Source organism: Myotis nattereri (genome assembly GCF_964212035.1).
Source record: "Myotis nattereri genome assembly, chromosome: 1".
Classification (NCBI taxonomy): Eukaryota; Metazoa; Chordata; class Mammalia; order Chiroptera; family Vespertilionidae; genus Myotis; species Myotis nattereri.
The window spans coordinates 204657215-204684046 of record NC_138075.1 but is presented as its reverse complement, the minus strand read 5'-3'; the positions used below and the strand labels follow the sequence as shown (position 1 = coordinate 204684046).

Below are 26832 nucleotides of genomic sequence, written 5' to 3'. Positions count from 1 at the left end.
GGGAGAACCAAATCACAGGACCAAAGCCCATGCGTTTGTCCGACATGGCATTTCAAACATCCCGACAGAAGCATGAGAAACCCCATGCGAATACATAAGCATATTTTTCCTAAGAGAGAAAACTTTCAGACAAAATGATAATCACTCCATCCACAGCAGAAGCCAGATTTTTAGAAAAGTCTAACTGATGATGAAGCCTCATTAGAAAGGACTGAGACATAAACACAGTTGTAGAAATCAGTATTGTAACGACAAGAGTCACATTACCACGCGTGCCCTCTAACGGAACAAATACACAAGACAGACGAGAAAAAAGCATTTGTAAGGCCAAAGGTGCAACATCACAGATTTTAGTAGCAAGTGCCTTGAAATACTCATTTTTGCAGATCACTCTTAGATTTGAAAAGTCGAGCATGCAGATCTTATAGCAGGACTGGAGGTAAACTCTCAAATTTCTGGGCACATGACTACTGAGTGAGAAATACATTTATTGAACGTCTTTGGCAAACACGTATCGAGACAATTTTTGACACAAACACTTATTAATGTCTTGTTTAGAAATTTTGTTCAGTAAGGTGAGTCAGTTCCTTAAGAATGCTGGCTTTCCCCCCCCAACATATTCTGAAATCTAAGTCTGGATATCAAGAGCCTCTCTCATTTATTACCATTTTAGAGTTTTTTTAATGGTTGGTCGCTTTGTGGTATAACCAATAAATTGTCAGGTACAGCCCCACAAGAACGGCTTAAGAATACTGATCTATTCTCAGTGTAAGAAAGCACTCCTGGCAAAATACAAGGTCGTTTTCAATTTCTCTTTACAAAGACTTAGCAAAGACTTTAAAAAATCTGAAAGAGATGGTGTTACAGTAGATCGCACAGTGCTTATGTCTAAAATGTACATGAATCTGAATGTCAATCAACGACATGAGCTCAGATCCACCTTTCACCTCCCTGGACCAGGCTGCAATTGGTCAGCAGATTCCGGTGAAGACCTGGGAGTCCTCCTCAGCGACACGGCGAGCCTGCCGGGCGCCCCTCCCCATCACCATTCATCAGGTCTCTGCTTTGTGGTATCATAGGCCCTAATCACTTCTGACTGTGAGACGATTCCATTTTCATCTTGAGAGAAAGCATACCCGTCTGGAAGTTAAAGATAAAAGAGAAACGATCATCATGAAGTCACTGGAAATCTCTTGTTAGTCTGAGTTCTGAGTGCTCATTTTCTAACTGGGCGAACTAATGCGTCCCTCCCCCCTTTAAAAGCATGATGACACTAATTTTTAATGTTGGGAAAGGACAGAGACTCAGGAGCTACATGTGGACTGGGACGGATGCCGGGCTTAGCGTCTCTGAGTTCTCTCCCTAGATGAATGAGCGGGCACTCTCAATTCTCCGTTCAGCATCTCAGGTTCAACCCCTCTAATTTTTGCTTCCTGACTTCCAGAGGGATAGGGGAGCCCAGTCAAGAGGGCACTTGTATGTCCACATAAATTAGGTGGCTGAGAGGGAAGGAAGAATGAAAGTGGAGAGGCGATAAGCACATATAACTACGAATGGTGGAAAAATGGTCTCTCCCTCAGACAATATTCTGCTTGGCTTTGGGCAACTACAAATAAACTCATTCAAGCCCCAACAGGGCTGGTGGGGGCACATGGATGAGACATGGCTCCCCAGGGGATCACATCTCTTGAAGTATAAAGAGCAAAAGCATTCAATATGAGTGTATATAAATAAAAATAAATTATATGTGGAAACAACATGAAACGAGATATATGACTAACATAAATACATTTACTACAGGGTTTTATATATTATATTCTTTTGAAATGTTAAGAGGGCATGATACCTAGTAATTTCTTACAACTCCAAATGTACATAAATATTTTTGAAGGGGAATATATATGTTTCATTGTTCTGCATGAAAGCTGAAAAGGCTATTGCAAAGTTATTCAAGTAGAAAAGATAACAATACAGAGAGAGCTTTTAAGAGTTAAGATTTATTTTACTGGTTCCTTTTAAGATTTAAGGAAGCAAGGGGCATGTGGAAATATTATTTTTCTTTAAATGAAAGCAGCAAGATTTTAAAGTGCTCCGTCTTTTCTGCTCAAAGTGAGATGGTTGAGGTCAAAGGATTCTCTAAACATTTGTTATTTACAGAACATGTTGCCAAATATGCAAAAGTTGTTGTAGGTGCTACTTTTAAATAGTTAAATGTCCCTAAAGTCAAAATACTGTTCTCATGAATGCTATGAAGTAATGGCAGAATTAAAAAAAAAAAAAAGAAAAAAAAAAAGGACTCAAATACTTACGGAGCAGGTTTTGTTGCAGCGACTCGGACCGGTACAAGTTTACGTGGTTCTTCTTAAAGACGTTCTTGAGCAGTTGTGCCCTCTCTGTGAGGCTGCGGAGCAGGTGCAAACGTGTGAAATGAATGACCAGCTCGGCGGAGACCCCAGTGTGCCCGCAGGACCACCAGAGTCTTAGGCTTACACAAAAGATTGCCTGAGAAATCTGTGGTCTAGTGATTTCTTTATTACCCCCATTTTCTCAGCTAATGAGATTTCAGGAGTTTAGATAGAAGACTATTTTGTCCCCAATAATCCAGTCAAAAGATTTCCCCACCTCCCAGTTATATTTAAGTCAAACGGAAATATACAACCTGCGCAATACAATTAATAAAAAATAAAAAAATCTTCCAATAGTTTATTTGCTGCTAAAATCTTAGTTGACTTACTATGTATATTTGAAGCACAGCAGTGTTTTAGAATTACAATAATTAATTATTATTATAGCTTTTTCCTACTTTGAGCATATTTTGGTATGCAATATACTTTTTTAATTATACAAAGAAATCCTGGAAATTACACAAAGAAGAAATTTCTTAGACTACTTAATTAGGAAAATTCCACTACCTCTGATACAATATAAAATGTGTCACTTAGTTTCATTTTAAAATAAAAGAATTGTCTTCAGAAAATAATTATAGTAGGTAAAATGACAAGAAAAGATTCATTTTTCAATAAACGTTTAGAATAGTCTTTTCTACAGGAACAAATTCATATGATTAATTATGTAACTTCTAAGAGGACACTGCATGAAATAATGCATCAGTTTCCCCCTCCCCCCAATACACAGAGAACTGTCTTACATAGTAGGGAAGTCAAATATTGGTTGAATACATGAATTTGAATGATAATCCTGAAATGCCCTTTGAAACTTCATCAATCCTCCCAATCACGCCATTGCTCCATTGGTTGATTTATAAAACTTTGCTTTGCTATCAAAGAACATAATAAGCATGAAGAGCTAATAAGAAATCTATATGCGTTGCAGTAAATGTTTATACAATTTTGTTTTAATCACTGGAACGAACTCAGTTGAAAATTTTCCATCTTGCATTTTCCCCACTATAAAAGCTTCAGCTAAATTGCTGTAAGTTATGTTAGTTCAGTATTTTGCCAATTATTTTGAGACCCTGAAATGGAACAATTTTTAATCATATGTAAAAGAAAAAAAACACACGGATCCTCTGCAAAATGAACTTGTAATTACACAAATATTTAGGCTTTTGCTGAAGTAAAATATTTAGAAATGTTGACATTTGTAGTAATCTTCCACACATATTTTTTAAAGTCTAGGGATGTTAACTGGTACTTATTAGACATACTTTATTGTCACTGGGAATTAGCTACATTAAGGCAAGAAAGCTAATTCATCTAAAGCTCCAGTGGTTTTGCAAATATTTGTAGAACTTGCTTTTGCCAGTGAAATAAACAGATAAGGGAAAAGGGGCCGTTTTTACAGCCACTTTTCTTACTCCATTTTAAAATGATCTAACATTACAGAGCCGGGGACCCTGAGGGACACTGAAATATGTAACTGCTTTGGGGAAGTGGGCAGCTTGAGCAGCAGGTGGTCTGATTTTGTTAGCAGAGCCTGGCCGGCTGGGGCGCTGGGAAGTAAAATGGAAATGACTACAGAAGACTAGGGGATGGTAATGTATCATTATATAGCAGCTTTCCCCCCAAATACATTTTCCAGGTCTCAGGCTGGCCTTTCTAAATGCATAATGCTTTCACGTTACAACATCAAAGTGTTAAGAAGGCGGACATGAGAGTTTTGACTTTCACATTATGGCAACTCACACATATAAGAAAATGTTTAGTAACATTTCAAACAAGGCAACGCTGAATTTCACTCAGCGGTTATATATAAAGCTAATGTCTAGTGTTAAAAAAAAAAAAACACTAAGAAAGTCTTTCCTGGGGAAGGAGCTCATCGCCTGGACAGAGCATGGGCTCTGCCGTCCTACTTTGGTTTAATTCTGAGTCTCTTATGAATTAGCCGGGCCCCGTAGGCAAACCCTCTCGGCCATCTCATGCATAAGAGGACAAGCTCTAACCCTAGGCTGACTGAGGATTCAGTGAATGGTATAGTTTCCAGCACCGTGACTGGCACTCAACAAATGCTACTCCCCTCACCACTTGCCAGATCCCCAGAAGTTATAAAAATCAACTAGCCTCTAGCCTGGCTGGTGTGGCTCAGTGGTTGAGTGTGGACCCCTGAACCAAGAGGCCATGCTTTGATTCCCGGTCAGGGCACATGCCTGGGACGTGGGCTCTATCCCTAGTAGGGGGCATGCAGGAGGCAGCTGATCAATGATTCTCTCATCATCGATGTTTCTCTCTCTCTCTCTCTCTCATCAATTAAAATATATAAAATCAACTAGAACAGAGATAACAAAATAAAAGATGCCTTGGTTTTTATTCAACACTAATTTAACAGGAGATGTCTACGACTACACGTGCTTCATTTATAATGCTCACACTCCACTTCCTTAGTAGCTATGAGTTTTGTGTGTTTTCTGCTTTAGCCACCTACTATTACTTCTTATAGAGCAGAGTCGCTTCTAGAGAATAGAAATGCCATTCACAGGAGGGTGCTTAATAAATAGTAAGTGATGATGATTTGTGTTTACAATTTTCTCTAGTCTTATTTTACCTTAATTAGAGAACTACTCATCAGGTCAAAATTATGCCATTTTGTGCCATTGATGTTTATGGGTACTGATATTACTATCAAGTCACATTATAAAATATGCTGGTAACATGCTAACCATTAATAGTTGTGTTAAAAGTTCAGTTTTGTTGAACAGCTAAACATAGTGCGAGAAGAGTGAGTAGGATTCCTTCTCCTTAAAAACTGCATCTTCTTCACAATTCTTAGTGATTCTCCTCAATTTGTATAGTCTTTCATATACATGCCAAGTTATGCAAATTTTAAATTTGTTTATTGCAATTACATACACAACAACTACCACTTAAATATTGTTACCTTATTTTCAAACCCACTAAAATTTTGCAACTTGGATATCTGATGGAGGTGAGGTGGAATGATACCATGTTTTAAAATAATACTTCATTTAGAAACACTAAAACAGTATAGGTAGCCCTAGACGGTTTGGCTCAGTGGATAAAGCATTGGCCTGTGGACTGAAGGGTCCTGGGTTCGATTCCTGGTCAGGGCGCATGCCCGGGTTGTGGGCTCCGTTCCTGGTGGGGGTGTGCAGCCAATCAATGACTCTCTCTCATCATTGATGTTTTGACCTCTCCCTCCCTCTCCCTTCCTCTCTGAAATCAATAAATATATATTTAAAAAAAGTATAGGTAAACCCATTTACTATCCTGGAACGTCATGAAGTATTTTCAATAATCTTTTGAGAGAGGTAAATATGCATTTGTCTTTATGTTGGGTTGCCAAGCTATTTTGGTTGGGTCATTAAAATGGATCTCCTCAGGAAAGTAAATAATAACCCTTCATTGATTGAATGCTCAAGTGTGTAGCACGCGACAGCTGTCTGTACGAGGTGGTGGTGGAGAGATAAACAATGAACGTAACAGGCCTAATCTCTGCTCTGGAGGAGAGAGCATTTTCTTGTATGGTCACTTTCCTCTACCAGTGCTGGACAGAACCATTGTCACAGTGATGAGTAGGCCAGGGAAAGCATTTGTCTGCTTATCCTAAACCCCTAGAAATTTATATAACGCACATAAAATCCAGCATGACAACTGAGAAATACCGCTTCTTTTCTCTTAGTTCTTGGACAATGTCATTATTGCTTTTTGTTAAGATAAACAATTCAGGGAAAGGCTGGGCGAGACCCCCATCACCATCCACATGACCAAATTACCTGACATCCATACTTCCCTACCCTTTAAGGCAGTGGTTCTCAACCTTCCTAATGGCGCGACCCTTTAATACAGTTCCTCATGTTGTGGTGACCCTCAATTTCATTGTTACAAATTGAGCATAATTAAAGCATAGTGATTAATCACAAAAACAATATGTAATTATATATGTGTTTTCCGATGGTCTTAGGCGACCCCTGTGAAAGGGTCGTTCGACTTCCAAAGGGGTCGCGACCCACAGGTTGAGAACCGCTGCTTTAAGGATAAGGCTCTGGACCAAACAAAGGCAATGGGCCAGTGAATGAGGATTGACCTGAGGATCCTGGATAAAATTCTATTAAAAACGGCTGATGATGATATGCTGGTTAATGTTTACAGTTAGATATAAAAATTATGAGTCTTATTATCATATTTGCCTGTCTATAGATGCACTGCTTCACATGCACATAAAATAGATCCAAAAATAACTGCCTTGTCTCCAATGAACCCAGTGCCCACAATCCCTTATTTTAATTCTTTTGGTTTTGAATTTCCTTTATTTTTTGAGAAACTAAGATGTTACAACTTGTAGATATAATACCCTCAAGTGGGATCCGAGAGGCCCCCAAAATTAATATTTCTGCTACAAAATGTATAAACATTTACATTATAGAAAAAATAAACATTATTAATGTCATATTTATAGAACAAATGGTTTAGGTTTTTCCAGGAAATGTTTGCTATGGACCTATGGAAAAAAATGGATTTTTGAAGTTTTGTTTTTGGATTTGGGGACTATAGATGCTTCCGCTCCCTAGTGTTAGAGCATGTCCACATAGAAGTTACAGCAAAGAACACGGTCTCAGCTTTTAAGTCATTTTCTTAATAAAAAATAACTAGCCATGGCTACACCGTTATCGGGAGTGAGGTTTGGATTGATTCTCCCAATATTTTAGGCTTAAAAGCAATATGGTTAAGATGATGAAATATACCTCCCTGACCCCCATTTTGATTTAAAATTGGAATATAGCCAATTTGCTGGCAAGCAGCATACTATTTCCTCTAAAACAGACTCATTATTTTAACTAAGATGTTTTAATTTTTGACAATGAGGGAAGATGATAAATAAATTATTGCAAATACTAATCTGGATACAGTGCCTACAAGTTATAGTTTCTCTACCAGAGTTTCATTTATGTTTAGCTTGACTTCATAGCATCACTTATTGAAAATTTAAAAAATTAGGGATGATCAACTCACAAAATCTTCCTTAAGAATTGCATCATTCTGCCCTAGCCAGTTTGGCTTAGTGGACAGAGCGTCAGCCTGCAGACTGAAGGGTCCTAGGTTCGATTCCAGTCAAGGGCAGATGCCCAGGTTGCGGGTTCGATCCCCAGTGTGGGGCACACAGGAGGCAGCCGATCCATGATTCTCTCTCATCATGGATGTTTCTGTCTCTCTCTCTCTCTCCCTCTCCCTTCCTTTCTCTGAATTCAATAAAAAATAAAATAAAATTTTATATATATACATATATATATAAAGAATTGCATCATTCTATGTCAAAAAAAGTAAACCATCATTACTTTGGATAGTACTAATTTGGGAAGGGTAACCAATGTAACTCTATGTTCTTATGTATCCTATTTTTAATTAACTACTCACAGGTCAAACATCTATTTACCACCTACTACTCTATCCTTTCACCCACTCCTCCTTCCCTCCCTCCCTCCCTCCCTCCCTCCCTCCCTCCCCCCTCCCTTCTTTCCGTCTCTTGACCATTCATTCACCCATTCACCAAATATTCATCGAGTGCTACTATGTCCCTGGTACTATGCTAGGTGTTGCCTTGCAAAGACTAAGATAAAGGGCCTCTCTTTCAAGGAGTTCAATCCAGTAGGGAAAACCAACATAAGTAAACAAATACATTATAATACAGACAATCAATGTAAAAACATAAGAGTAAACAGAGTATAGAGATAGAGTGGGAATTATTGTTATTTGTGAAAAGTTGAGGTAATTACATCTGATCTGGGTTTTGAAAGCTAGGAATTGGACTGCCCAGTTTATGAAAGGGTATCAGCTTCTAGACAAGGGAACAGCAAAGACACGGAGGCATAAGATAACACAGTGTTTTGGAACTAAAGGAAGTCTGATATCGCTAAAATACACAGACATCCCAATTTTTCCCCTCTGAAAATGCAGATAAAATTAGCAGACTTAAAACAATTCGATATTGATATCATTGTCCAAGATTTCTAAAATAATCGTGGCAGTAAAATCAATCTGATAATCCCTTAACTGCCTGGAATGCAATAAGTTCAGCATGAAGACTTTCCCAATGATTGAGATTTTTCTCCTTTCACAGGTTTCCTCCCCCCATCCCCACAACTATCACCTAGCGGGAAGACCCTGGGGTCACTGATAAACTACAAACCACAAAAACTAAATACCACGTGAAGGGGCTCAATGTAAGTTTCATTGACATACAAATATGAGCAATTTACTCCCGAGGGCAGTAACAAGTACCATCAGTGGCCTTCCCCTAACAATTGTTCATAAATGGTTTTATTCACAATCGTGTGAACTAGAACTCTTACCACATCCTTTTATAGCTAGAGCGAGAGAGAGAGGAGACATTGATTGAGGGACTGTTTATGCCATGCAATGGAATAGATGCACATTTTTAGATGAAGGGCAGAGATGGAGGGGAAGGTGGAGGGGGAGGAGACTATCTCTAAGCTTGACAACAGGTATTATCACCCCATCGCATACACAGGGATACTGACTTAGAGAGGTGAAGGGCTTTGTCAGGCCAGCGGAGGCTGCTTTTGTTGCTCTATCGCAGTTCCTGAGCAGGAGGCAGAACAGTGCATGGTTAGGAGCAGGGATTTGGGAACCAATTGATGTGGCTCACAGCTCAGCTCTCTGACTTCTGACCTTGAGCACACAGCCTAAGCCTCAGTTTCCCCATCTGGGGAAAATGCAGATGATGGATTGTATGCGGCTGTTATAGGGATTCAGTGAGACAGTAGACATGGGGGGGTAAGTGCAGCGCCTGGCACGCAGTAAGTGCTCAACGAAAACCAGTGTGAGCAGCTTCAGAGAGGCAGGCTGGTGTGTGACGCGCCCCTTCGGCCTCATGCAAACAAGTGAGGGCTGGCAGCCAAGGCCTCAGCGTATGTTCCCAGCCTAACACTTACTCCATTGTGTCAAGCAGAATAACAACAGTGAATCACCAAGAAGGTGACACATATCAGAGCAAAATATTTCATACGGGTTAGCTTATTTTAGTGTGATGAAAGAGAGAAAAATACCTGGCATTACCTTCATGATTGGGGTTCATTATAGACTGCTTTCAAATCATTTTCATTTCCTTGTTGCAATGCTTTGCCAATTTAGTACATTTGATTAGCTTTCTAACCTTGCTGTTTTTGAGGTGGTGGTGCTGAGGAGAGGGCTTGGAGTACATAACTCCTTTCATGTATGATACATGCCTATCAGTTCCTAATCACATACCAAGCCACATATGCAATTGCAGGGCACTTTGCCCTAGTCAGGCTCTGATTTTCATGGCATACTAATTCAGCGGTTCTCAAGCTATGGGTCGCGACCCCTTAGGCGGTCAAATGGCCCTTTCACAGGGGTCGCCTAAGACCATCCTGCATATCAAATATTTACATTACGATTCATAACAGTAGCAACATTACAGTTATGAAGTAGCAACGAAAATAATTTTATGGTTGGGTCACAACAGGAGGAACTGTATTTAACCAGAAGGTTGAGAACCACTGTTTTTATTATGGATGCTGTTTGAAGCTAAAAGTCTCTCCCCCCCCCCCCCAACTTCAGTTCCATAACACAATCCTATATAATAAAAGGGTAATATGCAAATTGACCAAACAGCAGAACAACCGGTCGCTATGATGCACACTGACCACCAGGGGGCAGACGCTCAACGCAGGAGTTGCCCCCTGATGATCAGTGTGCTCCCACAGAGGGAGCATCGCTCAGCCACAAGCTGGGCTATGGCTGGCGAGCGCAGTGTTGGTGGTGGGAGCCTCTCCCGCCTCTGCAGCAGTGCTAAGGATGTTGGACTGTGGCTTAGGCCCACTCCCCATGGGACATCCCCCGAGGGCTCCCAGACTGCTATAGGATGCAGGCCAGGCTGAGCGACCCCCCCCTCCCCGAGTGCATGAATATTGTGCACCAGGCCTCTAGTATTGCTTATAACTACCATTTATTTAATGAGTATACCAGGCATTGAGCTATCTGCTTTATTGATAGTATTTTTTTAAACATTTTTTTCTTTATTGATTAAGGTATTACATATGTGTCCTTATCCCCCCATTATCCCCTCCCCCCATGCCCTCACCCCCCTGGTGTCTGTGTCCATTGGTTAGGCTTATATACATGCATAAAAGTCCTTTGGTTGATCTTATTGATAATATTTTATTCAATTCTTACAACTAGTCCCTGAGGTAGGAATTATCACCCCCATTTTATAGATGAGTAAATTGAAGCCCAGTAGCATTAAGCAACTTGGCTAAAGGCCACACGCAGTTTAGTGAAATGGCAGCTCTGATTTGAATCCACATCTCTCTGATTCCAAAATCTGTCAACAACACTGCCCGTTCCTTGTTAACTGATAAAATATAAGTTTTACCACTTATTTCCAATCACTATTGAAAGAACAATGTAAAATCACTTGGAAAAGAACATATGCAGTGTGCATTACCTTTTCCCAAGCACGACTGCTCCTGGGTCTTGAGATTTTGCCTCCAGCTCCTGCACTTCATCTACTAATGTTTTAAAAGCAGTCCTCTTGATTCTGCAAAAAAAAAAAAAAAAAAAAAAAAAAAAAAAATGTTTGCATGGAAATATTTGTGTGAAGACCAAAGACTTCACAAAGTGGTTTTATTATCACGCCTCTAAGTACAACAGTGACCAGAGGACAACAGTGTTTCAATAGAATATAAAAATTGACAGTAACTTTGAGCACTAATATAATTACAGAAACAATAGTCTTAAATGGATTAGGTTTAAACATTAAAACTCTCATAGTTATTAAGTAACCATCATGCAACTAACTTTCATGGTACCGTTTTTTTGTGTGTGTGTGGGAAGAGATGACATTTTAAAACTTACGATCCTTGACATACATGAGGAAAGTTCCAGTCTCTTTCATTCTATATTTTATGTATGTTTATAACTCGGCAAGCAAAACACTTTACTTCACAACTATTGTTCACTAATAACATATATACGTATGTTTGGAGATGACAGAATTTTTCTTCTACCTTCACTGGGTTTTTCAGGCAGGTTTCTAAAAACGTCCTCTCCAATATTAACTGAAACTGCCTGCTTTATGTCTTGTAAATTAATTTAGATTTCTAGTTTCTCAATCACTCCTTCTTTATTTATGTATGCAGAATAAGCGAATACTACTAATTCCTATTCTGCAAACTGCACATCTGGAGCTGATGTTACAAGTAGAGAAATGTGTGGGTTCGCATACACCTGTATTCTTATGCACATAACTGAGTGCTGTACTTACACCTTGTACACCACATCAAGAAGTAAAGAGGCCACAGGGATGAATAACAGGCCCGTCCAAAAGACGCCGGAACTGAACAGCATGGCTGCCTGGGGAACCACAAGAAACGCGTCATCCATGCTTAGTTTTTATATGACATGAAGCAAAATAATTTTAAGAATCTCATTCTGCAAGAGGGGATACTATAATAACTCTAAACTTGTGAAATACCCGAAATCAAAAGCCAAATGTGTTATTTACTACATCTATTTTTTTCCCCATTGAGTGTCTAATATAGCAAAGTTTTATCATTCGTCTTTTCATATTTTTATGAGATTTTTATTGTGGTCAATACATGGAGTAATAAACTTTGGCATTCTTTTATACTTAGAATACATTTGACCTTGGTTTATATCTTTATAATATAAAAATATTTTTGGGTAAATTCAAATATATTCTGGATTAAATTCTCTTATAATACAACATGTAAAATAAATCCTACTTAGAAACTAAATTTACTATTTTTCAAATAAAAATTAATGATTTTTTAAATAAAATATGACATGATAGTAAAAAATTATACAGATAAATAATGAATATGTTATAATCAAGTTAAGATAGCTATAAAAATAAGTTTACTCTTTTTAGCTGATATTATGTAGAATAATCTTAATTTTTGTTTCAAGATTTATGTAACTTGTTTTGATATATTCTATTATTACTAAACTTAAACCAAATATCTAGTATATAAAAAATGCAAGCAAAAGCATATTAAAAAGAATTTAATCATTCTTTTGTATCAAATCCCAAATTTCTATATCAGAGCCATCTGGGTTGCAAAAGAATGATTCTATGCAAATTAATAAATTCTATTGGTTATTTGCAATTATAATATAAATTCCTTTGTAATATAATTCGATTACAAAGAGCGTAAAAGGAAGGACTGCCATACAATAAAGCCAAAATAAATATTTTGTTTCACTTCAAGTCTTATTTGTTTACCAAGAGTAAATTTGCAGCAAATATATTGTTATAACCTCATTAAAATGTAGCCAACGAATGCATGTACATTTAAACTCTACTAAAAATCACACAGATCACACAGAATTTTTTTTAAACCAAGTGTGGTTCAGGAATTAAAAATGATCTAGAGTTTAATTCTTATAGGCAGTTTCACAATGACACACAAACAACCCTAACCAATCAATTCTTATAGAACAGAAAGATTACTAATTATGTTTCACATTACCCATCCATTTTGACTCTCACCTGAAGACCAGGAACTGCTATTTAAATTTTTTTTCTACATGAACACGGGCTTAACGATGCAGTGTTGGTTCAAGAATACTAAGATTTTTTTTCCCCCCTTTACAGGATCAAATAGCCCTGAATACGGTCAAAATAAAAACATGCGCTTACAAAATTATCAGAAAATCAATGTTGCCACGTGGCTTCGACGAAACAGCACCCATATTCTAGACACCAACCACATGAAAAATATTCACATAAAAGTCACTTTATTTTATAAGCAAAACATGATCTGCGACATGTTTGCTGACATCCTCAATAGTGAAAACCAACAATAACTGTGTAAGAGGAAATGTCTATCAAGTCAGGGGGCTTTGTTCGGAGTGAACGAAGCCTTTCAGGATGGTGATGACGGTAAAAGAACCTACATTTCTTTTTTCCTTCTGGGGGGAAAAGGTAAGACTCAAGCTCCTAAGTCACGGCGCTGAAAATACCTATTTTCATTGAGGGGGCCAGAGGAGAACGCTTTATTCTTGCCTTTGCCACCTTGGATTGAATGCCCGCTGATAGAAAAGGCAGACAGAGCTGGTGGAGCCCGCTGGCTGCTAATTCTGACCATTGTGATGGTAACGGGCGCCCCCCATTCAGTCCACAGCCTCTGGCTTTCCCCAGGAACAACAGGAATTGAGGGGAAAAAAGTTTTTCTGCGTCATATCTGAAAGCCTGTCAGATTTTTTTCTCCTTTTGCAGAGTTAATCCAAACCTAAAAGATTTAAAGCCGGCCTTTGCATTGAAGACAGAGAGGCTCTGTATTTTTTGGATGGCGAGGGGGGAAAATCCCACAGAGGTATTTCCTTCCTTTCTGTACAGGAACGCCCCCCTCCCACTGGAGAAGCGAGTTTTGTCTCTAACTTTTCAGGTCAGCTGGGGAAAGGCGCCGACGCCCGCACACAATGGGGGGAACAGGAGCAGCCTGTTCGGGGCTGGACGCGCGCCCCCTCCCAGAGCAGTTTGCAAATGGCTCCGAACGTGGGAGATCGGTGGGCCCTGCCAAGCCTACCCCCCACCCCCCACCCCCCTTCATCCGCGGCCCCGTGAGACCAAATGCAATGGCCACAAAAGTGGCTCCCAGGGGACTTGAGAAGGGATCAGTCCAGGGAGCCGCAAAGCCGGTGACTGGAGGGCACAGGCCCTGCGCGGGGACAAGCAACCGCTTGTCTCTGCAGAGAGCCGCTGCCTCCATGCACATCGGGCTTCAAAAATGCACCAGCGCGGCCTGAAGACGCAGACGCAGCCGAGGAAGCAGGAGCTGCTCCGAAATTTCCACGTGAACTTGCAGAGCAAGGGCGCTGGAAACGACGCGAGCTCAGGTGCATGTAGCTAAGCCAAGGGGCTTGCCCAGAGAAGGGGGGCCGGCCTTCTGAGCACCAACATGTTCCCACCGCGGGGGAACACGTCCTTCTTCACCTTCAGGGTCCCCAAGTCCGGTCTTGTAGAAAGAATTTCAATGTGCGACCTGCCCACAAACCTTCAGCAAAAGCGTTCTTAATCCTACAGCCCCTTTTACACTGTAACGATCAGAGCGCTGTGCTGTGGCTCATTCTCGGAGAGAGAGCTGATGCTCTCCAAACAGCAGGCCCTGGGGACCCTAAGACACTCTCCGTGGACCCCAACTGCGACAGACCGCCCTGGAAGTGGCCCTGGCTCTGCCCTTCCCAGCTCCCAGACGCGGGAGAAGGGGCCCAAGTCTCTGCTTTTTCTCAGCTGCACAGTGGACTGAAGAATTAAACCTGATAATGTTTGTAAAGTGGCTGCTTTCATTAATCAGTGACACTGATGAGTAACAAATGTTTTCTTTCTTCATTTTAATTTTCAAATATCTTTAAACACGCAGTCTTCTGTTCTTCCAAGAGGTCTCTCCCATGGACTTCAGGCAGGACTTTTTTTAAAATCACATATTAAGTATAAGTCAGCTTAGAAATGTCGTGGCTTCATCATATTATCATAAAAGATGCTTGCCTTAAGACTGACACTGGCCAAAGTAACTAACCACTAATAAATTCCCATTCGTCTCAATCTGCTAATTTAGGAAGCAGAGATAATTTTTTTCATAAAAATTATTAAAGGACTGCATGGGCATACTAATTTTGAAAGGAAAAATGATTTAGAATATAGTGCTGTAAAACAGTTTTTTTTGGGGGGGGGGGGAGGGGAGAGCAGGACAGCAAGATAAATGAATATAAATTCCAGAGGGGCTAAAAGTTAATGTGAATAACAACAAAAAACCAAGAAGTGATTATTAAGTGTTTCCAGTTTTATATATGGACTTTCTTAGCTTAAACACAGTGAGAAAGCTATAAAAATAAATGCTTAAGAGAACTGATTCATAAACATGTAGAAGCATCACAAATTCAAAAAGAACATCACTAAAAAGCAAAAAAACAAGAATGACTGCCATAGTATATGAAATTCTGCAATAGTATCTGCTTATAAAAATAGACCAATTTTTTTTTATAAGAACAACTACAGACCCCAATAGGTAGGAAAAGACCTCAGAAGGTGCTCACAACAGCAGCAGCAAGTAATCAGTAACTTGGAAAAGAAACCAAACCAAACGAGATCCGATTTAAATTCACTGTCACAGGTGAGAGGGGTTTGGTGAAACAGGTTGCTGTGACAATTTATATTCACGTCAGCAATGTACTCGCCTTAGGGAAAGGCGTTGGACAACGTGTATCAAAGACAGGACGTGCGTTCCTGTTTACACGCTAATGCAATTTCTGGAACTACATGTTGCACTCTGGGGCAGCTTTTACAAGTAGGTTAGTAACCAATGAACCTTCTGGGGTGACTAGTCCTGAAAGCACCCCTCTAAAAAGCGTTCCAGGGCCCAGGGTTTAGGAAAAGTATATACAAACCCCAGCCACACCCTCGCGGAGAGGCCCAGCACAGAGTAGCACATTTAAGGCTTTGGCAAATCACAGTAAAGAACCCTACTTCATCGTTTTTTAAAGCAAGATTTCCAAATGTATGGATGGACCTTGGAGCACTTTGCCCACACATTGCTTACCAACACCCTGTGGAACTAATTTGGGGGAATGCAAATATTCATCGTGGGTTTTTTAAAAACACTAAAACATTAGTGAAAACTAGTAGGACCCTATGTGGCTGGTTAGGTAAACGTACCTGCACTAAGATAACATTATCCAAGCTGTTAGTGACGCTGTTCACAGAATATGATTAGAAAACGGATTGTTGGGAAGAGTCTGAATAAAGGGGAAAGGTAAACTATCCTGCTATTCTCTCAGGAGCCTTCTGTTATCACGTAAACACCTCCTAGGAAGGTTGGCAATTTCTATTATCTATATAGGGACCAGTCACAACCCTCCCTCTGCCTTAAATCTCTTGCCTGTACTTCAACCACAACTATCCAGCTGTGAACTTGACCATCACACAGGTCCTTCAAACAGATACGTCCCAAACGGAACACACTGCCTTCCCCCTAGGCCTGCGTTTCCTTTGTGCCATCCGTCCAGGGAATGGCTTCAGGGACTAAGACAGAAGCTGGGCTCTACTCTTGAACTGTCGCCTTGCACCACATCCAAGGCACCACCAGGTTCTGTTGTGCTCTAGTGTCTTTGAAATCTACTTCCTGCCAACCCTGCTGCCATGATCCCAGCACCAACAGTTGCTTGTCCTCCAAACAGCCTCCTCTCTGGACTTACTGACTCATTTTGCTCTGCTTCTAGGCCGGCGGCACACGGCAGCCAGAGGGATAGTTCCAAAGTGCAGATCAGATGTGAGCGGTTCTTGGATGAAACCCTTTCGATGGCTTCAGGCCACCGTCGGATAGAGTACAAAGGCCTTAATATGCTCTCAAGACCTTTCCTACCTGACCTCTGATTGCTTCCCCACTATCATCTCTCAAGCCAGCCCATCTCGCAATGTGTTCCGGTTCCTGGGACTCGACCCTGCTTACTCTCAACCTTGCGCCCTAGCATCTGTGACGCCGCGTTGCTCCCAAATATTCCCATGGGATGTCACTTCCTTCCTTAGACTTGGGTCAGCTGACCCTGCTTCAGGCTTTCATTTTGATGGCACCTGTCACCCACTTTCTAGTTGCTCCTCTGTGCTCCTGTAATACTTAAACTCTGTAAGAGGAAGAAGTAAATCTAAATACATTCTCACAACCCAAGTCCTCAACCACTGAGAGCAGGTGTTCAATAAATAATGTTTGAATAAATAAGTTCTTACAATCTAGTGTTTGGAGAGATTAAAAGTTGAAATACCACAGCCTTGGGACTATGTTCCTGAGATGGGGTGGTTACAGTTTGATTGGTTTTCCTGTGTTCTGGTTCGGAGTTATCCCGGGAGCAGTTTTAACTAGATATTTATGTGATTCGGGGAGAGGGGAGAAGAGGTTGACCCAGTTCCCTAACTATCCTTTTCTAATGTAGCTTGTCCTTTCTTTTAAAAAAGCTGGGTGGCATGTATTCAAAGCTTAAGCATATTAAACTACCTCCCCCTTCCTTCCATATTAATCAAAATAAATACAAAAAATAAATTTTTATTGATTTCAGAGAGGAAGGGGACGGAAATGGAAACATCACCGATGAGAGAGAATAATTGTTTGGTTGCCTCCCTGCATATGCCCTGATCACAAATTGAACCGTGACCTCTTGGTTTATAGGTCAGTGCTCAATCACTGAGTCACACCAGCCACGCAAAAGATATATTTCAGTGAAACAGGGAAAGCATGACAACTGGAAGTAACATAATTTTTGTGGGGGTGGGGTAGGGTGAGGAGAAGGGAAGTAGAATGGCCAGGACAGAAAAAAGGTCTTGTACCAGTTCACCACTAGCATTTATTTCTCACGTCCTCTGATCCAAATCTTTATTCTGTGGCCTCAGGTACTTTCTTGAATGCTGTGCATTCCATAACCAAAAGCCATCCGCTATGGCTTCCAGTAATTATGTTCATGACATTTGTAGGTAACTTTCTAGGACCTGGTCTTTGCGTAACTTTTCAGTTCTAGCTCCAAACATTCCCTACATCGGAAACCCCAAACTTGCTCTGCTCGGATCTGTTCTCTCCTGGGAAAGCCCTCCTCACACGTCCAGCCCAGGGAATAGCACCACCAAGAAACCTTTCCAGACTATCCAAACCGGAGCCTGGGGGGCGCGCCCTCTCCTCTGCTGTCTATCCCCTGTGCACCCCGATCATAATTAGCATCTTCCGTTCTAATTGCCTGTTAATCTGTTGGTTGACTCCATGAGACTCAAGCTCCTCAGGACACCTCCCTTTTTTCAGCTTCTGCACCACTGACAACCTGTCTAGGTCCTGGCACATAGGCACTCCATACATCTCAATTGAACTGATTTGAGTTGGGCTCTTATAAAGGATGAATGACATTCTCCATAAAATCAGACAAGGCAGAACACCCAGAAAATAACTGAGGAGAAGGGTGTTTCAGATAAACCCCAATATGTTTGCAATTATTCCCAGAAGCTCTTGATTACTCAGAGACAAAGAAAACCCTTGGCTTGAATTATCCCAAACAAACACACACAATCTTAGAAAATATGCAAATTGTTCCAAACAAAGACAAGCTTAGAAAATATGCAAATTAGATACCAGATCACAGCATTTATGTGCTCTTTCCCCTTAGATATTTCTGCTGGTGAGGGACTGAAGGAGGGCTGGGCACCCCTGGGACTCCGAACCAATATTCAATCTAGCTGTGCGATGCAAGAAATGATGTTTGAATCTCCACCCTCCAGCAGGGAGTAACAAGAAAACAAATGATTGAAAGAGGAAGGGCCACTTGGGACCTGGATCAATCAGAAGCTAACTTTTTCACAAAAAGTAAAAATTGACTCTATATCCATATATACTGAACATGCAAAAGAAAATAGTCTTTCTAAAAAGGAATCAAGAGCACTAGGAAAAGTGTGGCTCTGAAACTTTATTTTCGGGGGATTTAAACTTTATTTACAGTTTCCAGAGGAGTAAAAATAATTAAGAACAGAATGTGTTTTTTGTTTGTTTTATTTTAATCTTCTTTATTGTGCTATTTAAAAAACTTAAAACACCAGAAAAAGTAGTAGAGAATTAGTAACAAAATATTCTTTTTAATATGAGAAATATAATTTTAAAATATTATGATGATACTGAATAAGATGTATAACATAGGGTAAGTTGCCTCAATGCTCAATAGGTTTACTTGTTTTATTATTCTTATGAGTTTTTATAACTTTGCGATGGCTCTGTATGCTATCTTCTCCCCCCGCCCCCCCCCCCCCTTTTTTTTAAGAGAGGGAGGAAGGGGGAGAGATAGAGATAGAGAGAAACATCGATCTGTTGCTTCTCATACTCGCCCCCCACCGAAGATTGAACCTGCAACCTAGGTATGTGCACTGACAGGGTATCAAACCCTTGACCTTCCGGGAGGGTGCTCTAGCCAACTGAGCCACACCAGCCAGGGCTGTATTCTATCTTCTTAAAAACCATCTCATAAAGCATTAATTGTTTGATTACTTTCATGTCAGAGACTTCAAGTTGCCTCCCAATATATCTCCTCTCCCCTTCTTAAATGCAACTTCCTGATTTTTAGCTGGACACCTTGTCCTCCAGCTCAAAAGACTATATTCTGCTGGCTCTTTTGCTGCAGCTGGGTGTGGCCATGCGACTTACTTTTGGTCAATGAGATTTAAGTGGAAATGTGGTGGGCAATGTCTAGGAAAGAGCCTCAATGAGAAAGAGTTCCTTCCTTTCTTGCTGGCTGGAATGCTGGCAAAATGGTGAGGGCTCGTCCTAACTGGTTTGGCTCAGGAGATAGAGTGTCGGCCTGCGGACTGAAGGGTCCCAGGTTCGATTCCGGTCAAGGGCATGTACCTTGATTGCAGGCACATCCCCAGTAGGGGGTGTGCAGGAGGCAGCTGATCGATGTTTCTCTCTCATCGATGTTTCTAACTCTCTATCCCTCTCCCTTCCTCTCTGTAAAAGAAATCAATAAAATATATTTATAAAAAAATGGTCAGAGCTTAAGCAGCCATTCTGGACTAGGGGGAAGTACACTAAGGTTGGCGATGCGGTAAGAGAGAAGAAACCCAGTCCTTCATGAATGTTTAGCTGCCACACCAGTCCTGGACCGCGTGCCTCCACCGGACTTCTTTTACACTAAAGAGAAATAAACTCCTATCTTGTTTAATGTAGTTACTTTTTTTTTTTTAACATAAAAAAACATGCCATAAACTTGCTTTGGAGGATACATGGCTAGGGAGGATAAGTGAGGGTTTGAAACAGAGCAGCTTTGGACCACTCCTTGCAAAAATTGTGTCCAATTATGAGCTTTATTGAAGCAGATGGTAGCGACATTCATGATTTCTTTTCATGAGCTTTTCGCATAGAATCCCTGGCATACAACTCGAAAACAAGCTGTCTGGTCGTAGGAGCTAAAATGCAGAACCTGGAGGGGAGATCTGCTCTCTGCCCGTCCCACAGAGCTCTTCCCCTCTCTCTGCTCCAGCCACACTGGCCTTTTACTCTTTGCATTTGCCAGGCTCATCTGTGCCTTGGAGCAGGGGTACCCGCTGCTCCTCAACCCTGACATGCTCTTCTTTGCACAACAGGTGTCCATCCCCACATCGTCGGAGTTTCAGCTTGGTTATTCCTCCTTCAAAAAGGCCTTCCTGCAGCACCCATTATAGGCCCTGTAATATCCTACCACCCTGCTTTTGTCCTTTGTGAAATCATCTTTAGTCATTCGTCATTTAACTAATTTAGTGCCCATTCTCCTTCCCACCCCCTGGTTCCCTCAACCTGCTTGCTAATGGGGATCCTGCCCAATTAACCCATTACCTTGACACAGAGCCTAGCAGCCATTAAGCACTCACCACATACTTATGGAATGAATTAGTACAAGAATGAATGGACTCCTGAGAACAAAACTCGGCTGTACTAGGAGCAGGCTTGGTTCAGCTTTCCATGCCCTGGCACTCTGGGTACCTACGGCATCTCTCATATGATGACACCAACACCCCCTCATTAGCAATGAGATCCTTAAGGGCAAGGACTACGTCTGTCATCCCTATATCCCCTGATGCCCAACTCAGAGCCTGGTGTACATCAGACACTCAATGGCCACTGGCTCTGCATTGTAGGAGAAAGATGCTGTGCCTACAGTTGCAACGCCAGCTTCCTAATGACTCCAAGGGGAGCGTTAGCTTTCAGATGTGTGCACGTGTCCCAATTCACCATTCCAGCCTTCACATCTATGTCCTGCTTTCCTCCCCAGTGACTCCACACAGGCTTCTCTTCACAAAATGGGCTTGGGAGTGGCCGCACAGCCAGCTGCCTTAAGAACTGTGATGGTCCGCCTGTCTCCTTGACAGTCAGGGGCATGAGGACTGTGACCCTGTTTTATCGGACGGGCTCATAACTATTGGTTCATTGAAGAACATCTGACAGAGCTTAGGGTAGCTGCTCCCTCCAGGCCCCTTGGCTACACACAGTAACCTTGGATGAAACGCCATCATATCAGAACACTGCCCCACTCCATCAGCAAGAGCCGGTCATGTGACCACTAAATTATCACATGCTATCTAGGTAATTAAAGGCTGAGAGATGAATAAGGACTCTTTTAACCAGGAAATTCCTCATATGTAAAATAATTTATTGTGTTGGTAAAATGGGTAACAGCACCAGTTAGGAAAATCATATCACTAATGTGGTTTATTAATACCTCTCCTACAGGGGTGACACCAAAGGGTTCCACAAAGATTTTTATTGTTTTGCAGAAAGACTTTACAAACCTCAATCAGGAGATCTGAGATTCTGTAAAACACATGCTCGTTCCTTAACTTCAATTTCCTTCAGTAGTTTTATGGATCCCCCAGGCCAGGGAGAGCAGAACCAGATGGCGCTTTGGGGAGGACCGTGCGCTGCGGGTCTGCAAGGCCAAGATCCGTTTAAAAGTTCTGCCGATACCGAGCTTCTGGTATTCATCGTGATATGAAATGATCCTTGAGGTAGCTGGCTTTAATTTTTTAATCTGGCATAGTCATCATAGTGGCTAAAAGATTTTCTTCTGGAAATTCAAAAAAAAAAAAAATACCCAGTAACCTTATCTAGACCAGTCGGAAAAGCAGGCCAGCATATGTTTATATAACACAGCACTTCTCCCCAGGGCCTACCTTGCCCCATAAATTGTTGTGCTGGTGTGAAAAAATACAAGCCGGGTCTGAAAAAAAAGTCCTCCTCTTAAATCACAACCATATTTGTGAGAGAAGAGGAAGACAGGGACATATTTAAAGTCACAGCCAAGGTTGCGACACTATTTCCTCTTTAGTTTTCTTTCTTAAATCATGTCTTATTATCACAGTTTGTACCTTCGTCTAACCCACTTCCCTGCCCCACACCCCTAGGCCAGAATTCCCTCTTCATAGGTAAATATTTCAGTAATTTGTGGCACTGCGATACTTGCTAATCACTACCATTTGCATCATTATTATGGGATGCAGAATCACTGTAATGGAAACAAAGTGCAAAACTATAGGAAGGAATGGTTCCCAAATGGGAACACCCTGCCCACCAACTGAGAACAGCCGCGGGCTGCACTCCACTCTGAGATATTTGGGGGTGCATTTCCGGTAAATCCCGGCATGTGGAATGTGCCGGAGCAAGGGAAGAAACTACTTGACCAGGTGAAGAAAAACCCCGATCGGTGGTCATGGCAGCTGAATACATCTGAAGACGGCCACACTACACGCAGACAATGACTGCTCAGCTTCCCAACAAGATGGAAGTGAGTACGTTGGAACATGGGCACCAGAAGGCCTCTACGCCACTACAGTTGATAAGGCCGGGGGGAGGGGGAGGGGAAGCCTTAGTGCAGAATGAAAAGGTGAGAGAAGAAATGCAGAAGGAACAGCCATGGTGGTTAAGGGGGTGGCTTCTGGCTGGGTTCCCATCCCAGCTCAGGTACGAGCTGTGTGACCTTGAGAGAACGAGTTAGCCACTCTGTGTCTGTGAAAGAGGTAACGGGGCCAAACTCACAGTGGTGCTACTGAATACTCACATGTTAAATGAGTGACGACATGAAAAGTGCTAGACTGTGACTGACCCTCAGGGAGGAGGGCCTATTATTATTTTAGTGGCAACTGTACATTCTCTGATGATGGGGGCTGACTGGGTTTTCATTTTCATGTGTATATTTTTTAATGAGATGGGTATTATTTGTACCAATATTGCTGTTAAGAAGAGGCAAGAGGCAGGGTTCGTAGTGAGATGGACTTTCAATAAATGCGTGGGGGAGTTAGGTGGGTGTTGAAAAAGGAGAATGAAATATCTGGGCACTTTTAAAAGGAGATGGGAACACTCTGACACCTGGCTCACGTGAGGGAAATGATCAGGGCCCTGGGGATCCTGAGAAAAAGCAGATAAGCCCGGGGAACCACTCCAAGGAAGATGGCTGCAGGAAGACAGAAAGAGTTCCCATCTGGGAGTAAGGAATAGCAATGTCCCCCAACCCCAACGTATTTAGTCCCTTCCTCAGAGAAAACCAATGGGATTTGAAAAACAACATCACCGCTTGGGGTGAATTCTCTGGGTCACTTGCTTTGCTTACCACAAAGTGTCGTGAGATAAAACAAGAAGGCCTGGGATCAAACACAGGGCCTGGAGAACAGGGTGGTGCGCAATAATTGTTGATTCTCTTCCCTCCCCCTCTTAGCGAGCTAGGATTTTCATTCAACATGTAGAGAAAAATGCCTCTGTCTGCAGATGGGGGCTGCAGAGATGAACCCAGAATGTACATTGGAAATGACTATAAAACCCAGGTCTGTGTGTGAATATGCATCCAGCTGAATATAGAAGCATGCGACCTGTACCTGTAAGATGCCTAATTTGTGTCTAATTCACACCCTGAGACCCTGTTAACTAGAGCAAGGGAGTCTGTGCCCTTTCAGTATTTAAGGTGTGACTCTGGGAGAACACAGTGAAGACAACGCACAGAGAATCTGAATCTCAGGAGTTGGCAGGCAACCTCGGGGGGCGGGGGGTGGGGGGGGAGTGGGGGTAGGCCAGGGATTTTCGGGTGGTGTACTGCAAGAATTTTTAAAACATGCAATACCTGACTATTTAGTCAGGGGCACTGACCTCTTTTCCCTTGGATCAAGCACATCAAACTTGCCGGCCGTGAGTTTGACATGCTTGCCTTAGGTTGTCAAATAAAAAAAATGACAGCAGCCAACACAAAGCTGCCTGATGTGAATGCCCTGTCTTCAACCATAAATATCTAGGTCACATAATAAATAGAGTGGCATCTTATCGGTTACATCACATAACAAGGTTGCACCTGATTGGTTAATTCTTGGTACCAGAAATTCTTATATACACTACTATAGGCACCTGATACACGTTACTATTGTACACTATTCTTGTGTGACATGCATAATTTTCATGGCAATCAATCAAAAACTATACCTATTTCTTTTGTCAGATTGGCAAAAATAATTTATTTTTTGGTGTGCTGCAGAATTATAGTGCTAGTTTCTGCGTGCCATGAGATAAAAAAAAAGTTGGAAATTGCTGGTGTAAACAAATGTGGCTCGGAATTCCTAAGAATCTCTGGTGGCTGACCAGCACAGAAAGGGTTGGTTAAATGAGGCCAGCATCCTGCTCTGATGCTGGAAACTGTTACATGTGGGTCGCTGTATGTTAGAAAGATGTTCCATTTGAGCTGAAATCTGGCTCTCTGTCACCTCTACCCCACTGTTTCTCATTTGTTCAAAACAAACAAGCAAGCAAAAAATTTTATTTAACGATCGTTTACTTAACACTGATTTATGGGCTCCAGGAGCCCAACACTGCGAGGCTCCTGAACGAGTGAAGAAAGGCAGGGGCAGTGGACACCGAGAAGGGGTGTACGCACCTGGAACGGTCATGGGCTCGCCTGCGGAGGGTGGGCTGAGGAGGAGCAAGACCACAGAAATGTCTAGCGAGAGCAGTGCCCTCAGAAAACAGAAAACAGACACTTCCTCTTCTGTGCACATCCCTGAAATACCGGCAGGGAGCGATGGGCCCTTCACCTCTAATTTGCAGGTTACACACCATGGGTGCCTCGGAATGACTATGAGCGGAGAGCAGCATGGCACAGTGCGTAAGGCTGCGGGCTCGGGACCAGGCAGCTAAGTCAAAATCTCATCTGTCACTTAGTATGAGTGGGATGTCAGTGAGGTACTTCACTTCTCTGTTCACGTTTCCTCATCTGTGAAATGGTTATAATAACAAGTTTGCGGTGGGGATCCAGTGAGCTGAGGACAAGCAAATGCTAATGGTGGTCCTGGCTAACACGGTGGAGTCTGCCTTGACTTCTCTCACTCCCCACAGCCAGTCTGCAACAAGGCCTATTGGCTCTCCTGCCTTCAAAATAGGTTCAGAATCTGACCACTTCCACCACTGCCACCACTGCCTCTCACCTGGGTTACTGCAATAACCTCCGAAGTGGCTCATAACACAGGAGTCATAGTCCGGCTATGGAAACATAGGTCAGATCATGACACCTTGCTCTCCAACCCCTCCATGGCCCTTGATCTGACCATGGGTAAAAGCCACAAGGCTCTATGGCAAATGCTAATATTTATACTTACCCTGGTATTACTGATAATAATACGTATATTACTATGTCTAGTATAATATATAATTATATTACTGTATTGTATTATATATGTAATATAATAGTAATATGATTTATGTAATGCATAATGTACATGCAATATATAATTATATATGTAACATATAATCCTATATAATAAAGAGCTAATATGCAAATAGTCATTGCCCCATCGCACCGTGGCCAGGGGACCTGAGGCTGCGCCGGGGAACCTGAGGCCGTGCCCCCCATCCGGCGCCAGGCTGGGGGACCTGAGGCTGTGCCCCCCGCCTGGCGTGGCTTGACAGGGGTGGGGCCAGCTGGGTCTGGGTCTCGTGCAATTTCGAGGTGTGTGCAGTTGGGTGGGGACTTGACTCTGGAGTGCCCCAAACTCTGACAGGAGGGAGGTTGTCATATACATTTTACTAATTTTCCTTCATCTCTGACACTTGTATTATAGAGAAAGGGCAAATAGCAATATTAAAATATTTCCTCTAATTAATTCCCTTTTAATGTGCATGAATTTCGTGCACCAGGCCACTAGTATATTATAATAGTATTTTGCTATGAATGTTAACAGATGAATCATTAAATTTTATTCAAGATGGTTGTCCAATTATATATACTAATATATATATACATATATATGTATATATATATATGTATATATATATACACACACACACACACACACAACAGATATAAATATTGGAATATAAATAATTTTTTCACATACACACATATATATGCATCTATATGCATATGTGACTACACTTTAGGTTAAAATATAGTTTTAAGATTAGAAAAATAGGTTAAAATATAGTTTTAAAATTAGAAAAATATAAACCTAAGGGTAGCAACTTCTTTACTGAACTAACTGGATTGTAATAGAACAAATGATTCTACATATAATAAATATGTTCAAAAATTGATTATTGTGCCTGGCCGGTGTGGCTCAGTGGTTGAGCTTCAACCCATGAACCAAGAGGTCACTGGTTTGATTCTCAGTCAGGGCACATGCTCAGGTTGTGGGCTCGATCCCCAATAGGGAGTGTTTCTCTTTCATCGATGTTTCTATCACTGTATTCCCCTCCCTTCCTCTTTCTCTAAAAATCAATAAAAATGTATTTAAAAAAGTTGATATTGCTATAAACATTTTTTGAGATGCATTAACCTAGTGCCCAGAAAATGGTAAATATAGAATATCTATCCTTAAGCATCTGAGTGGCAT

General features: G+C 41.5%; 1 protein-coding gene across 1 annotated transcript in view; it reads right to left on the bottom strand.

The window, feature by feature from the left end:
• Positions 1 to 468: 468 nt before the first annotated feature.
• ATP8A1 (ATPase phospholipid transporting 8A1) overlaps positions 469 to 26832 on the bottom strand; it is a 211479-nt gene continuing 185115 nt past the window's right edge. The window contains exons 34-37 of the mRNA XM_081092781.1: positions 11722 to 11810; positions 10903 to 10995; positions 2310 to 2401; positions 469 to 1140 (exon numbers count right to left, since the gene is read on the bottom strand). Coding sequence (XP_080948907.1) covers positions 1043 to 1140; positions 2310 to 2401; positions 10903 to 10995; positions 11722 to 11810 — 372 coding nt within the window. The 3' untranslated portion in view covers positions 469 to 1042. The remainder of the gene's footprint in view (positions 1141 to 2309; positions 2402 to 10902; positions 10996 to 11721; positions 11811 to 26832) is intronic.